Below are 17,143 nucleotides of genomic sequence, written 5' to 3' on the forward strand. Positions count from 1 at the left end.
ATGTTGACAGTAGACTACCTAGTGAGAAATATCTGCGACAGAGAAGGTTGAGACGGTGAATGTAGTGTCCTTCTCCCTTTTGGAAGACGGGATACTCTTTAGCAATTTGCTTTTACTTTTAAGATTTGAACATCACAGACTGGAAAAAAATGAGTATGTACGGGTCTCAATCGAAACTTCCGACAATGGGTCGGAGAAGTAGTTCTCGACCAGACCTCGCAAGTGCCAGTTTTACCAGTCCCAGGATAGACGGCGGTTCTGTCTTTGGGGGCAACGGATTCCAAACTCAGCATGCGGACCATTACAACTATACATTCTCGAAAACGTCCATGGGAGGAGGAGGTGGTGGTAGTGGTGGTGGTGGTGGTGGTGGAGCTCAAGGGGCAAGGTAAGCACCTGGATAGAAAACAATTTGCAACTCAGCGTTTATCATGGCCTGCCACTAGAACTATCAATTACAGAGATAAAGTTGGGTTATTCGATGAGCATTTATCAAAATCTATCAGTATGGTGAATGTCTTATGCTTAAAATGAAGATCAACAAATACGGATACCATCAAGGGTTCTGTTGAGTGATTGTTATGTATCCTGTTAAAACTTGAAATGCATTACTGTAGTCAGAACATTCTCATCCAATCTCTTGAATCAGAGCCAGCGGGTTCAAGGATCCAATTTGGGTTATCTTCAAGAGCAGAAATGATTTGAAACCTCTCGATAGACACAGCCCTAACCTCTGTTTTTCACTTACCATGATTCAGAATGAAGTTAGAATAATACTTGCTGCTGTTTGTATCTCAGATGCTACTGAGTGGATTGTTGAGAGTGGCAATTGTTGTTTATTCCATTCAGTGACCGTTTTTATAAACATTTAGCCAATAGATCCCTGATATGCCAGTACTGTACCATACTGTAAAGAAGCTTTGAACTTTAAATAGTTGTAAACAAATGTTTTCTATAGTTTTACAAAAACGGTTTTGCATGGTGAACCATCACTCTACTTGTCTTGTTTAGTGTGCTGAACATCCAGAGCAGAGCTGTATACCTGCAGGGCAAGTGTCAGGAGTACCTCCACACAGCTCAGATGATTCTGGAGAAGGTAAGAGCGCTGCACGTGAAAGCCATGCACCCAGACACACACAAATGCCTTAACATACAGGCACGAAGCAGGAACGTGCATGTGTGGATCTCTCACGCGCTGTGCAGTCCGTACAGCGGGTGCGTATAAGCGTGTGCGTATTAAACGTGTGCGCATAAGCGTGTGCGCACAGCGCCGATGTATGTGGTGTGTCTTGATGGCGTGAGTTGGCTGACCGACCAGTGTTGTTGTGTCCTAGGGGGGCTCAGCTATGGAGGTGGACAAGCTACTGGGCATGGCTGCTGAGAGCCTGGTGCAGATGACGGGCTGCGCCCAGGACTTGCACCACATGCACCAGCCCAATGACAGCCTCTTCAGGAGGTAAGCTTGGGTGTGTGCGGGCGGGTGGGAGAACATGACGTGAAATGCGTACGGAACAGAGTTAAGTGGGGAGAAAAAGAAAGGTGACTTAGAGTGAGAGCTAGACCAAGTGACCATCTCCCCCCACCCCCTCCCACCAGCATCGAACATTTACAGGGAGTGCATAGAGGACTCCAGTTATCCATCACAGGGACAATCCAGAGGCAGAAATTAAGCGGTTCGCGGGAAGAACGTGGGAGGAGCTTCATTGACGCCATGTCTTGGATTACTCAACAGAAGGTGAGCTCTAAACTTCCCCTGGTGTCTGGTGTCACGCAACGTCTCCTGTCATCCCCCTGGGGTGCAGAGGAGGAGGGGGGAGAGAGTGTGCTGGATGACTGCATCCTTCTGGAAGTCCAACTCATTTTCTCTGAAATTCACTGCCTACAGGCTCACAGCCTTCTGTGAGGTATATGGGTTTGGTGTGTGCGTGTTTGTGTGTGTGTGAGAGAGAGTGCAGTCGAGATTGCCGTCGTACACGGTGTAGCCAGTCCATAACACTAAGCTTATACATATTCTGACTTGCTGTGACACACCCCATCTGATTACACTGCCAAAAGTCTGAAAGAGGGGGAGGAGGTGGAGAAGGGTGGGGTGGGAAGGGAAAAAAAACAAACACGTAGGCCTGAGAAAACGTGTGACAGAGGAAGACAAAGAGAGAGAAGAGTAATATATTACCCCCTCCACTGTGGTTCTGTGTTAGTTTGGCTGCTCTCTTACACTCCAACATGGAAACGTCCTTGCTCGCTCACACCTCTGTCACCACTCCCTGCCACTCCTTTCTCTTCCCTCCTTCTATCATTACCTCTCTTCCTCCCTCTATTCAGTTGCTTTGTTTGTTTTATCTCTCCCCCTTCATGTCTTTCTTGACTTTTCTTTTTCTTTGGCCCCCCTCTCTGTCCTCCTACCCCCCCCCCCCCTCTCCGCTGACCCTGTTTCTCCTGTTGGAGACCCTCTGCAAACTCCTTGCTAAAACCATAATTCAGTCTGCTAATACAACTTCAAGTCAGGTCAATGTGTCTTCTCTCCCACATATAAACTGCCCAGACTGATATTATGCATGTTACAGCCGTATAGAGAAAAGGGAGTGGTGAGAAAACAAAAAGAGTCAGAGAAAGAAGAGAAAAAAGGGAGGTTGCAGGGGAGGAACTGGTTGCGGGTGGTTTCTGGATCTTATCAGAGCTGAGTGCTGTGAACTTTGGCTAAAGGGAATACTTGGAATAGTTTCCTGCTGCTGCCTGACAGCTTGACAGTGGGATTAGTTAATGAGTATGCACTGACACCTAGAGGCCAGGGAGAAGACCAACAACTTCTGCAGCAGCCAAGGCCTTTAAAATACCCAAAAAACAAAATGGTTGCCGGAGCAATTTACGTTGCTCTCGTAGATGGTGTAATTAACATGTTTGTTCGAGTGTCTGTGTGTACGTGTGCAGGTGTGTGTGTGTGTGTATGTATGGCACCATTTTGACGTGTCAACGTCTTCATGACTGTCCTTCCCCTGTGTCGTCCGCAGCGCCTGATCGAGATGTCCCCGTGGGGCGAGGACGCGTCCAGCATCGAGCAGCAGATCATCATCCACAACAAGTACCACAGCACCATCCAGAGGAGCCACGAGGTGGAGCGGGCCAAAGAGGAACTGGTAGGTAGCCGACATGATAGGTTCAAATATTCTGTGAAAGAATTTGCTTTAGTCTGCCTGCTGTTTGAATTGTTTTGGAGTGACCCCATTGGTTGTGTTCACTGGCGATAAGTATTTGAAAGAATATTGTCTCCTACTCCTCCCTCACTCCATGGACTCTTGATTAGTCTTTTACTCGAACGCCCTTTTCGTTATCACACCATGGTCCTTATCTCATATGCTTGTTATCTCATCAGTTTCAGAGGAACGATAAGGCTGGCCTCCATGCCTTGGAGCAGGAATGGGACAACTTGCAGGTCAGTTAGCTGTCACTCAAATGTCATAGGTCAGTCACTTGAGAAAAGGTTGCCACATTCGATAAGCCTCGTCCGTTTCGTCCCCGCATCCAGAAAATGTCCTCCAGTCGCACTGGCCAGCTTCGAGAGCTGCAGGGAATCATCGAGGAGATCTCCCACGCCATCATGTGGGTGAACGAGCGCGAGGAGGAGGAGCTGGTGTTTGACTGGGGAGACAAGAACATCGACGCCTACATCCCCAAGAAGCAGGAGAGCTACTCTGTAAGGCGCTGGGTGGACAGACAGGGTCTGTCTAAAACTCTGGGTGGTTTCTAGAAGGTCTACATCATAAATAAGTCAGTCAGTGTGTTTGTGAAGACTTGTGCTTCCTCCCCCGAGACCTCATCCTTGGGTTGAGCTCAAAACTCTTCTTGTGACAAGTCCGATATTTGGAGTTTGTGTTGGCAAAAGTCTCATAAAATGCGACGCTGAGAACATAAGGTGCTAGTGAATACAGTGGTGGAGAATATGTGTAGCCTCGATTTGCTCTCCTCTAAACAAGCCCATGTTAGCAACATGATCTTATCATGCACTCTTTCTATTTTAGAGGCTAATGAGAGATCTGGAGGTGAAGGAGAAGGATCTGAACAAGCTGAAGACCAAGGTGGATGGTCTGCTGAAGAACAACCACCCAGCCTACGACAAGATCGAGGTGGGGCCTGCTCTCGTTCGGCTAGAGATTTCCAGTGTAGCCTCGTGCTCGCGGTGTTATGCTAAGTGTGGGGTATGTTTCTTAGGCCTACATGGACACTCTGCAGACCCAGTGGAGCTGGCTTCTTCAAATCACCAAGTGCATCCACGTCCATCTGAAGGAGAATGCTGCCTACAGCCAGGTGAATAAGAACACAAAAACACACGCGCAGACAACCAACCACGCACTCAGGCATAAGCGTGCGAAAACGCACACGCATACACACACTCGCGTGCATTTCTATACTTGACGTACTCATTCATGACTGTTTCCACATTCAGTTCTTCAAGGAGGCCAACGACACGTATTCAAAGCTGCAGAGGGAACATGAGAACATCCGCAAGAAGTTCACCTGTGACAAAAACACCCCCCTGGAGAACCTCACAGAGCTTCTGAAGAACCTGGAGGTAGAGTACGCTGCACCTGCTCCAACACATACAAATCTTCCATCCTGTTTGAAATACATTACCCTTCACAGATTACTAGGTAAACAACCATTTGAATACGAGTTTCGACTGTGTGCCATGTATTTCCTATGTATTCTTTTGTGACCATGCTTGTGACACCAAACGAGATATGAGAGTATCAATTTGGGAAAAGGATATTCTAATGCATGCCATATTTGCAAACGGTTCGGGTGCTTGCGTGCCTAGTCTAGTGTCGTAGTCCCTAATGATGTGCAGTGGCCATCTTTTCATAGAACCCCTGTTCTGTGTGTATACGTGTCCACAGAGAGAGAAGGAGAGGATCGTGGAGAACAAGCGACAGGTTCAGTCCTTGGAAAACAAGTCCAAGAGCATCGTCAGACTAAAGCCACGCAATGCTGAGGAGAAGAGCACTAGTCCGGTCATTGTAAAAGCCCTGTGTGAATTCAAACAAGACCAGGTCAGACACACGCACACACCTATATGTATATACACACACACACACACACACACACACACATAATGCACAACCACACATTAAAGTACATGCTTTGCTGGGGAAAAACAGCCAAGCAGGGCAATATTCCGTCCATTAAAATGTGTGTGTGTGTTCTATAGAAAGGTATCTTGAAAGGAGACGAGGGAATTCTGAAGGACAACTCCCAGCGTAGCAAGTGGCACGTGACGGGTCCTGGAGGTCTGGAAATGTTGATCCCCTCTGTGTGTCTGCTCATCCCCCCTCCCAACCCCCTCACCATCGGCCTTGCCAACAAGTAAGATCCCTCCTCCTCCCCAAGCTCTTGGCCCTAGGCCCTGTCTTGCCAGTAAATCCTTTCTTCCAGAGAAAATCTCGAATGAATCATCAATTAAAACACTGCAGTAAAGCTAGGCTGAAATCAATAAGGCCTTTGAAAATGAGAAACCCTTCTCTTCAGGGCCTGATTGACAGTTGAGAATAGTATGTCTAGAATGAGAGTGGTTAAATTGTAGAACTGTACAGTGACTATTGTGGCTTTGACAGCTCCGAGTGATGTCTCTTGTCATGTGCTCTCCAGGAACTACCAGTATTATGAGGCCATCATGAGCATCTGGAACCAGCTGTACATCAACATTAAGAGTCTCATCTCCTGGCAGTACTGTGTTAAAGACATCAACCACATCAACTCCCTCACGCTGTCTGTGGTAAGGCTGTCCTATGCCGAAACTTCATTTGCTGTCCAACACTTCATATGGTTGCCCAAAAAGCAGCCGATCAGAATGGGAGTTTACCGTACGAGACAGACCTTCTGTCATTTTAAACAAGTTACTTCTACCTCAGACTAGCCGTTCCAATTTGGAAATCTCCGTTTGTCGTTAAGACCAGTGACTGACAAGGCAAAGTTCTAATTCAGGGGTCTCCAACCCTGTACCTGGAGAGCTCCCTGTCTGGAGACCCCTGTTCTAATCAGACCCATCATTGGGGACTCCCTCTTGTGGGTTGTCAAACACATTACCTACAGCCCAGTCTGTCTTCAACCCTGACCTCCCCCCCCCCCTCCCCTCCAATCAGTTGTCCAAGATGCGTCCTGATGAGTACCGCATCATCATCAAGAATCTGGAGACCCACTTCCAGGAGTTCCTTCGCAACAGCCAGGGCTCCGAGATGTTCGGCGAGGACGAGAAGAGGAAGATCGAGGGCCAGTACGCTGGGGCCCAGAGCCACTACGACACTCTGGTGATCCAACTGCCTGCTTACAGTGAGTGAACCGGTCATCCTGTTACTAGCTTCCACTGAGATACAGTAAATGTCCATATTGCCTCAATACCTATGTGTCAATAAATCAAATATCATTTTGACTGATGGATTTTCAAACCTAACTTGCTTCAAGATTACATCACTCTGAAGTACCTTTCCAAATATAACAATGCCTGCCACAGGAGACACAGCTTATTTTTTATACAGTAACTGAACGTGGCAATTGCCAGAACTGTGAATAGCTCACAAAGATACTGTGAAGTACCAGGTCAGAGGTTCAAGACCAGCCATAGCCATTGAGTCCGTCATGACACTGATTATTTGTTTAGTGAGACTGTGAGCCACTGCAAAGGAAGCCAGGTAGACCACAGTATCTAGCTACCTTGTAGTATAGCTGTATATAGTCATAATAATAATGGTATCACTCTGAGGGTATTACTACACAAAAAGAGCCAGAACTATTTTTTTTTTGTAGATAATATCATGCTACATATGCTACATCTAGTCAACGTATCAGATTTCTTGAATCATGTGTGTAAAAGTTGTATTTTGAACGATAGTGTGAGACTGCATCGGACACTGCGTAGTCCCATTCACGTTAGTCACTCGGTGTACTCACGCAATCGCCCTTTCCAAGCATGATAGTGCCTGTGGCTCAGTTTTCTAGTACGTAGCATATGTAACTCTGAGGCTGGCGGTTCAATTCTGGTTTTAGCGATCATTTAGTATTCTGCAGGTTGACATGTGCTTTTAAAATTCCTTTGTCGTTAACATCTACATTTGACTATATTTTGCAAATTTGAGGAGGAATCTGCCATTGCTGCTTGTTATTAATAGTATTTTTAATGTGTAAGTATATGTAATGTCACTGGTGCTATCTCAGATGCTACTTCATGAAATGCCACTCCTCCCCCCAAATGAGCCTATTGGTGCCAAAGAAAACATCTTGTCAGTCAATCTGTAGTGTTGATGAGCAATGTTAAATACAAGTGTCACCCCCAGATGCCTCTGCCACTAATGTGGATGTGATCAAGCCCACCATGTCCAAGCCCATCCAGGCGGAGACCACCAAGAGTACCACCAAGACGACTGTTTCCAAGACCACCATCCAGACTCCCACCCCCAGCTCTGCCCTGAGCGTGACCCTGCTCAGTGAACTGAACGCGCTCAGACGCAGGCTGGAGCTGGCTGAGTCAGGCCTCAGTCAGCACCTTCACGTTCCTCTGGGCGAGAACAGTGTGCAGGAATGCTCACAGCGCCTCCTCAAGTTGGAGGTATGGAACTGCAATAACTACTAGTTTCACTTGAAGGCGTACGACTCCTGACATTTGCTGTAAGCAGAACTGCTCTGACAAGAGTGGAAAGGTTCAGTGTTGTATAACCTTTCTGTACCTGTCTAGCAACTATTTGGATGAAGCCCACTCCTTCGTTCCTGTGAACAGATCACTATGTTCAAAGCTAAATGTTGTTGTTGTCGTACCAGGGTATGCATGGAGACCTGGACGCTATCCGCGACGAGTACCTAAGGCTGAGAGAGAAGATCTTGAGGCAGCTGGAGGGAACTGCGGCTGACTCGGAGCAGGCCAAGTTCCTGCGCTCCGAGCTAGAGGTCCTCAACCAGAAACTAGGAGACCTGCAGGGCCTGTCATCAGCCTACCAACAGAGGTAACAACATAAGCAACCAGCCTCGGGCTTTCTCCTGAATACCACTGAGTGAAAAGGAGCTGATAGATCGTTGTTGTGCTGTGCTGTGATAGATAGAAAGAGTATAAATCCTACTCAATCCTATTTTTGCCTTTGGGCACAAAACAAAGGGATCCACTAAGGGGACAATGTTTTATAATGCTAATACTGCACATCTGCTTGGAGAGATTTGAGTTCTGAGCAACTTAATATTAAGGAATAAAATAATTTATGAATATTATAAATAATGCATCACATTACATAAGATGACTAATGAAAATTCTGCCAAATACAGCATTGTCAATATTAAATGTTTAATTTTTTTGTATATATATAATTTTTAAGTAGATCATGGGTAGTAGTTGATATTTTATGTCAGATACAGTATTTTTAGAAGGAAAACATTGTAAACAAATGTTTTTGTTTAAAATTTTATTTACCCTTTGTGCTGTTGTGTTGTCCAGACTTACAGCTCTGAGGGCCTTGCTCCAGAGTATTTTAAAGGCTGAGGATGTCATCAAGGTCCATGAGGCTCGTCTGACTGAGAAGGAGACCACCTCCCTGGACCTCAACGAGGTGGACCGCTACCGCAACACTCTGAAGGTCAGACACACACCCCGTCAGAACACAGAGAGATACCATGTTTACTTAGAGGTTATTTAGGGGTTTTGTAATATTAAGGGAAGTTTGAAATGTGATTTTATCTATTTCTTTTTAAGTTATCAAAGTTGTGAATCAGTATCTCTGTGTGTTTGTGTGTATATATCATATTGTACCTGTTCTTATTTCACTTTAGCAAATGAAGTCAGATTTGGAACAAAAGAGAGACCTTCTGACAGCGATGGACTCAGACCTGGCCAAGGCAGTGCACTGCAACGCCCAGATCTCCCAGTCCTTCCACAAGTGTGACGTGGATCTGTCCAAATATTCAGAACTGGTGGGTCAGATGACCGACCGCTGGCGCCGCATCCAAGCTCAGATCGACAGCAGGTACGGGTATTTCGATCTCTGCACAGATAGGCTTCCACACACACACACACACACACACACACACACACAGTAACATTACTTGTTAACGCTTCCCCTCCTCCTCTCGCTGCTCCTCAGGGTGTGGGACCTGGAGAAGCAGGAGAAACAGCTGAGTCACTTCAAGCAGAGCAGCTCAAACCTGGACCAGTGGGTCGCCAGCGCCAAGAAGCGCCAGGACACGCTGCAGACCACCAAGTTCACCGACATCCAGGTCCTCATGGAGCAGCTCAACCAGCAGAAGGTACGCTTCAGAAACATCCACTCCTCCTGTGGACCAGACGTATTGATTTCAAGCACTTGACAAACGTCTTTCTGGTGTTCTTTGGCCAGGCGCTTCACAGTGAGATTAAAGGGAAGAAGGAGAAAGTGGAGGATGTTCAGAAGGAGGCCGACACCTGTGCTGCCTCCATAAAGGTGATTAGGAGTCTTGGACTTAGTTATTGGACAGGATTTAAATATTGTATATGATACTAGACACACATATCATATATTATACTACTGTGTATGTAAACAACACAATTGTAAACATAAACGTGAAAAACGTACATGCAGTACACAACGTAAACACAACATTTCATGTCTGTGGTACTGACTCTTTGATAGGACTATGAGCTGCAGCTGGCCTCCTACAGTGCTGGCCTTGAGACTCTACTCAACATCCCTATCAAGAGAACCATGCTGCAGTCTCCTGCCACCGCGGTCAGAGAAGAGGTAGGGGGCATGGTGGACCTGGATAGGTCTTTACACTGGCATTGCCGCCAAATGAGATCACGACTCCAGCGGTGTCATTAATGCCCCGGAATAATTACTGCGATACCATGTTAATCCTCATTTGTTAATCCATGCCTTTTGGCTTGATAGTTAAGTCTTTCGATAATTCCACGGACACAGTTGGCAGCGATTCACAGTTCAGCCCCCTTGTGAGCATATTATCGTGTGAAGATCTGGCTGTTTATATTGACGTACTGATTCTACCATGACTAGGCGGCTGATCTCCAGTCTCGCTACATCGAGTTGCTGACTCGCTCCGGTGACTACTACAAGTACCTGGGAGACATGCTGAAGAACATGGAGGAACTAAAGGTAAGCGCTCGGTTTGTATGACACACCGTATTTACGTCAACTACACGACCTACGGCGTCTTCCTTAGCTGCAGAGAAGCAAACGTTGACAAATTGAAGGAGTATGCGGTATAGCTCAATACAGGGAACTATTTCTTTAGACTGTAGGAAAACCCTTGTGCTTAGCCAAACCTATTCTTTCTCCCCTCAGATCAGGAACACCAAGATTGAATTGCTGGAAGAAGAGCTGAGGAGACTGAAGGACGACATCCAAGACCGCACCCAGAAAAACCGCTCTCTCGAAGATTCCTTGTCCCGCTACCAGCTGGAACTGAGCCAATCCAAAGATCAGCTCATCTCCATGGAGGAGGTGAAGAGGACCACGGTCATGCAGGTGAACGCGGCCCGCGAGAACCTGGACAGCACCAGCAGCCAGGTGAAAGATCTCAACGACAAGCTGGCCCGCCTCACCTTCCAGCTGGACGAGGAGAAGAGGAAGAGGAGGCTGGCCGAGGAGCGCTACAGCAGCCAGCAGGAGGAGTACGAGGCGGCCGTGCGGCGGCGCCAGAAGGAGCTTGACGAGCTCAACTGGTCGAAGATTGACCTAGAGAAGGCGGTGAAGGACAAGGAGCGTGAGCTGGAGAGGCTGAAGATGCAACTAGAGGAGGAGGCGGCTCGCCGGCGAGGGGCCGAGTCGGAGATCTCTAAGGTAAGAACCCAGTGCAGCCAGGAGATTAGTCAGCTCAAACAATCGCACGAGACGGAGATCCACGTGACCAAGACCACGGTGCTGAAGACCTCGGCCCAGAAGGAGGACCACGCGGCGGAGCTCAGGCTGCAGTGCGAGAGGGCGCAGGCGGAGAAGCGCGACCTGGAGGAGGAACTGAGGAGGCTGAGGCTGTCCGTCACCCAGACTGAGGAGATGAGGAGGAAGGCCGAGGAGGAAGCCCTCCAGCAGAGGTCAGCCGGGACTGAGGAGTCGAGGAGGCGCACGGAGCTGGAGGTGCAGCTGCAGACCGTGGTCCATCAGAGAGGGGACATGGAGCTCAGACACAAGGAGGCCCTGGCGGAGGCTACAAGAAGCAACCAGGAGAAGGACCGGAAAGTCAGCCAGCTCACCATCAGCCTGGAGGAGGAGTCCAACAGGAGGAGAGCCCTGGAGGTGGAGATCGCGCGTTTGAAACAGAACCAGGCTGAGCTACAGAGCAGGCATGCCTCCACCCTGGAGATGGTCAACAAGCTGAAGGTGTCTGAGCAGGAGATCCATCTCGTCCGAGTTGAGCTGGAGAAGCAGACCAACGAGAGGACCAAGACTGAGCAGAACGCCCAAAGGCTGCACGGCCGCATCCGGGAGCTGCAGACCTTGGTGGATGGACTCCAGGTTGACGTTGAGAAGCACAAGAAGGAAACCCAGGAGGAGTTCACCCGGAGGAAGAGGATGGAGGCGGAACTGGAGAGGATGACCCAGAGCTGCCGGGAACACACCACCACCATCAACACCCTGAACGCCAGGCAGGAGGAGGTGTCCACGTCAGGGAGGAAGTACCAGCAGGACCTCAGAGCCCTCCAGGTGGCCCTGGACCAGAGCTTGAGGGAGCACAAGACCACCACAGAGCGCCTGGCTCAGGTGATGGCTGAGCTGAAGGCCCTACAGCAGCAGCTCCTCCAGGAGCAAGCCCGGGTCAGGGAGGTGAACCTCCGCAACGAGAGCCTCAGCAAGACCATTGAAGACAAGAGCCGCCTGCTGAATGACTGCACCACGGAGATAGAGAAGCTGAAGAGCCTGACCCAGACCCTGACTAAGGAGAGGCTGAGACTGGAGGAGGAGCTGAGGGGAGTCAGGCAGGACAGGGATGAGCTGAGGCTGAGCAAGGACAATGTGGATGGGGAGAGCGCCTCACAGATCTCAGCCCTGCACATCCAGCTCCAGAGCAGCAACAAGAGAACCCTGGACCTCCAGGCTATCATCAATGACCTGACCAAGGAGAGGGAAAAGCTAAAGTCGGATATAGACAAAATCCAAAAGCAGTCTATTGAGGTATCCAGTTTGTTTGAAGGGATCAGTATCATTTCAACAAATTTCTGCATGATAAATGGGGTATAGGAAAATCATGATGAAAACACGTTTCCTAATATTTGATCTGCAAATGTAATTATTTTTCCTGAATGACTTTCAATGGTTTGCGTTGCACTAATGTTAAAAGCATGCTTTTGGTTTACACATCAACCCAATTCACTAACTGCTAAAACATTACGTCAGACTCTGCGTCACACAATGCACACTTCTCACATAATAGGTTTCTTCTCATGCTGCCTGCTGGATAAGGGCTTTTTTTTGGAAAATGCCTTAACAACCAAGATACACAAACTACTATTCATGAAACACTCAAATGGCATGACTTAACCATTTATAAGGTGTTGTGAAGGTGTACCTTCTTTTTGCTATGTTGCTTAACAATTGGTATAGGAAAGAAAATGACAAGTGTCACATGGCATAAGAGATGGTCGAAACCAAACTTCCCAACTCAATGTATTATTATCTAATCTGTCCTTTGCCTGTTTTCCCCCAGACATCCATTATGGTGCAGGAGTCCCAGAACCACTACACTACACTGCTGCATGAGAAAGACGGCCTGCTTGCCAAACTCAAACTGCTGGAACAGGACAAGGGTCGCCATCTCCGTCTGGAAGAAGAGCTCAACCGCATCAAGCTCTCCCTGGACACAGAGCTGCGCAACAAACAGCGGCTCAAGGAGGAGAGCGACACCATGCGCAAGGACTTCACCTACTGGAAGAGCCAGTACGACCTGAAGGAGGGCCAGGTGAGACAGAGCGACTCGGACAGGGAGAAGGCGGAGCGGGAGAGGGGCTCCCTGAAAAGCGAGGTGGAGAGATTGATGTTGGAGCTGAGGAGTGTGGAGGACAGATACCGCAACCGGCTGCAGAGCTCTGAGACGGAGGTGTCGACCCTGGCCCTGAAGAGAGACGCCCTGGAGAGGGAGCTGAAGAGGCTGCAGCAGAGGCCTGACGCCCTGAGCAGGCAGACCCAGACGGACGAGAAGCTGCCCACCGTGGACCCCAGCAAGCTGGTGTTCGAAGGCGTCCGTCGCAAAGTCACAGCCCACCAGCTGTGCGACTGCGGCATCATCAGCAGAGCCACCCTGGAGCAGCTTCTGAAAGGCCAGAGGACCATCGAGGAGGTGACCGTAGACATCCAGCTTCATCTAAAGGGCACGGGCATAATCTCTGGCATGACAGGAGGCCCCCAGGGTAAGATGTCCATCACTGAAGCCAAGACCAAGAACCTGCTGACGCCAGACAGCGCCCTCATGCTGCTAGAGGCTCAAGCTGCAACAGGACACATTATTGACCCCAAGTTCAATGAGAAGATGTCGGTGGACACTGCTTGTAGCAGAGGGGTGGTTGACACAGAAGATAGAGATGCCCTTTTGACAGCTGAAGCAGCCAGCGTAGGATTCAAAGATCCATACACTGGCAAGCTGCTCTCTGTGGGACAGGCCCTCAAGCAGGGCCGCCTGGACAAAGAGACAGCCCTCCGTTTGTTACAGGCCCAGGAGTCTGTCGGTGGGATCCTGGACCCCGTCCTGAGTGTGTACCTGGCCAAAGATTTAGCCCTTGACCGCAACTTGATCGACGAGGATCTCTACAGGGCTCTGAACAGGAAGCCCGCTTGCTACGTAGACCCGACCTCCAAGGAAAAGATCAGCTACAGTGACCTGAGGGTTAAGTGCAGGATAGAACCAGTGTCAGGTCTGCTCCTCCTCCCTGCTTCAGAGAAGAAAATGACCGTGCAAGGCCTCCGAGGCGAGGTGTCTGTGAGAGATTTGGTCGACTCCAACCTCTTGGACGAGGCAGACTTCCAGAAGCTAAGCCAAGGCCAACTCACCAGCAAGGACATTGAAGACAAGCTCAAGAACTATCTGCATGGCTCCAGCTGTATCGCTGGGATCTATGACGAGGCCAACAACCGGATCATGCCCATCTACCAGGCCATGAAGGATGGCCTGCTCCGACGAGGGACCACCCTGGAGCTCCTAGAGGCCCAGGCTGCCTCAGGCTTCATGATCGACCCAGTCAACAACCTCTATCTAACTGTGGACGAGGCCTGGAGGAGAGGCTTGGTGGGTAAAGAGTTCAAGGACAAGCTGCTGTCAGCCGAGAGGGCCGTAGTGGGATATCGAGATCCTGCCACAGAGAAGACCATCTCTCTCTTCCAGGCCATTGAGAAGGAACTGATAGAGAAAGGCCATGGCATCCGTCTGCTGGAGGCCCAGATAGCGAGTGGTGGCATCATTGACCCCAAAGAGAACCACCGCATCGATGTGGAGGTGGCATACCAGAGGGGCTACTTTGACAAAGAGATGAACGATATCCTCACCTACGAGGGGGACGACACCAAGGGCTTCTTTGACCCCAACACCCATGAGAACCTGACCTATATTCAGCTGAAGGACAGGTGTATCAAAGACCCCAAAACTGGTCTAGTGCTCCTGCCTCTGAAAGACAAGAAGAAGCCCGAGCCCCCCAAGGAGAACAGCCAGACCAACATCCTGCGGAAAAGACGGGTGGTCATTGTTGACCCTGACACTGGGAGAGAGATGACGGTGCGGGAGGCCTACCACAAGGAGCTAATCGACTATGACACTTTCCTGGACCTGTCAGAGCAGGAATGTGAGTGGGAGGAGATCACCATCAAAGAGTCGAACGGCTCCGAACGTCTCGTTGTGGTCGACAGGAAAACCGGCACTCAGTACGACATCCAGAAGTCCCTGGATCAAGGAATCATCAGCCAGAGGTCTCTGGACCAGTACCGGGCCGGAACCCTAACCCTCCCCCAGTTTGCTGACATGATCACCAGCCGAACCAGCAGCATGGAGCTGTCAATCACGGCCAGCACTGCGGAGGACGTGGAGACATGCAGTACCCCCTCCCAGGCCACCCCCTCCTCTCCCACTGTCCGCAAACGCTTCAATAGCATCTCCATCACCCTCTCCCCCGCAGAGATGTTTGATGACCATAGCCCCGTGGCGGCTATCTTTGACACAGAGACCCTGGAGAAGATCACCATCAGCGAGGCGTTGCGGAGGGGTTTAGTGGACGCCATTACTGCCCAGAGGCTGCTGGAGGCCCAGGCGTGCACAGGAGGCATTGTCAACCCTGCCAACGGCCAGAGGCTCCCCCTGCAGGATGCTGTGCACCAGGGCATCATAGATGATGACATGGCCTCCAAGCTGAAGCCTGCCCAGAAAGCCTTTACTGGCTTTGAAGACGTGAAGACCCAGAGGAAGATGTCAGCTGCCGAAGCTATGAAAGAGAAGTGGCTGCCTTACGAAGCTGGCCAGAGGTTCCTGGAGTTCCAGTACCTGACAGGGGGTCTGCTGGAGCCTGGCACCGGGAAGCGGGCCACAATTGAGGAAGTCATCCGCAGGGGCTGGCTGGATGGCAAAGGGGCGCAGAAGCTCCAGGACACCAGGAACCACATTAAGAATCTGACCTGCCCCAAGACCAAGCTGAAAATCTCTTACAAGGAGGCCATGGACAGCTGCATGGTGGAAGAAAACAATGAGATGAAGATGCTCCAGGCATCTTCCATGTCCACCAAGGGCATCAGCAGCCCCTACAACGTGTCCAACCCAGGCTCTCGCCCCGGGTCAAGGGCCGGATCACGAGTGGGCTCCAGGACGGGCTCCCGCAGAGGCAGTGTGGACTACTCCTCGGTTAGCTACAGCTTCACCACGAATAGCACGTCCTTCAGCAACAACTCCCTCTCCTAATGCAGAGGAGGGGATCAGAGGGCCAGAAGACCTTAGGTGATCTTGAATGTTTTTACTTGTTTTCTTTAGTTGCTGTTTCTTTAAGTATATTGGTTAGGGAAGGATACGTACGCAATATATTACTTTATAAAGGAGTTTGATAGACGTTCTGATCTAAACAGATCTATGGCATTTTATGGGGTTTTGTTATTGTTTTTAATTGGGAAATATATCATTTGTGTTTAGTATATCTTCCACTTTCATATCTGATATGCTTCGTTTAAAGTCATGCTTATGCAGGATAAAGACTGTAAATCTAGAAATAAGTAACTTTACGGTTTTAAATTGTTAATCTGATTTAAATGTAGCTGATTTACTTGCTGTGGAAGTCAACTGTGTTTTTTCCTTTGTGCTTTTCTTTTGAATTTGTCACTATTGTTACCTAACATACATCGAATGGTTCTCAATTGAAGAGAAAAAAAAAGCAGTAGAATGAGTTAAATGTTAAAAAATTTATAAAATGAAGTCAAATGTTTTATTCTCATGATCAAACAGTATATTATCATATAGTGCTAAATGAAAATAAATACATGTAATGCCTATAATATTCGTGTGGTTTAATATGTCCTGGCACCTTCACATTTATAATGAAAATGTGAGGCATTGCAGCTGTAACAGGAACATGTAATATCAGTTTTCAACCATAGATGGTGCTAAGAGCCATCCATTGTCTAAAGTGAAGTAGTAACAGCTATGTTTCCATGGCTAGTAGTTTGTAGTTTGAGAACATAATGCATCATGTAAGGTAATTATTGAACTGGGACAGAACACTTTGCCCATTTATATGAAGCCCCCCAAAATATGAATGCTTTCTAAAGTCCAGAAAGCATTCATAGTTATGTGGCACAGTAAATCTATATTGTTAAATACCACTTGTGAGACTTCAAGAAATAGGACACAGGAATGTAACTTTGTAAAGGCTGAGACAGATAGCTTTTTGAACAATGGCAGTCTTCGGACAGAGTCAATCATTAAGCAGGTCACTGCTTCAGCAATCAAGGTCCACAACTCACAAATTGATGTTATGTAACCCAAGTTTCACTGTTCACGGCAGCCAAACAAGTGATCTCAGAATGCCAGAGGTCATTGGTTATCAATGTATCATTGCACCACCACACAATAGAAGGTACAGTGTGTGTATAAAAACAGTCAGCAAAACTATTGAGGGAAAATCTACAAATGTACATATTCAATATTGAACTCAGGTTTCTCATCT

General features: G+C 48.6%; 1 protein-coding gene across 2 annotated transcripts; it reads left to right on the plus strand.

Moving 5' to 3' along the window:
- On the plus strand, positions 1–16,472 carry dspa (desmoplakin a). Of its 2 annotated transcripts, none has more exons than XM_062481971.1 (24): positions 1–388; positions 1,012–1,096; positions 1,335–1,456; positions 1,597–1,735; positions 3,009–3,134; positions 3,371–3,430; positions 3,524–3,691; positions 4,017–4,121; positions 4,207–4,302; positions 4,442–4,567; positions 4,893–5,045; positions 5,204–5,358; positions 5,641–5,767; positions 6,135–6,321; positions 7,323–7,594; positions 7,804–7,985; positions 8,468–8,606; positions 8,800–8,993; positions 9,111–9,273; positions 9,363–9,446; positions 9,636–9,743; positions 10,017–10,115; positions 10,305–12,131; positions 12,664–16,472. In XM_062481971.1, exons 1-24 carry the CDS (start codon positions 150–152, stop codon positions 15,886–15,888), a joined length of 8,181 nt encoding a protein of 2,726 aa, XP_062337955.1. In that variant the 5' UTR covers positions 1–149; the 3' UTR covers positions 15,889–16,472. The 2 variants fall into 2 exon arrangements, with proteins under 2 accessions (XP_062337955.1, XP_062337956.1); XM_062481972.1 differs by having other exon boundaries at positions 2–388; positions 10,305–10,802.
- Positions 16,473–17,143: the final 671 nt, after the last annotated feature.

The sequence above is a fragment of the Osmerus eperlanus genome, chromosome 16 (assembly GCF_963692335.1).
Source record: "Osmerus eperlanus chromosome 16, fOsmEpe2.1, whole genome shotgun sequence".
NCBI classification, from domain to species: domain Eukaryota; kingdom Metazoa; phylum Chordata; class Actinopteri; order Osmeriformes; family Osmeridae; genus Osmerus; species Osmerus eperlanus.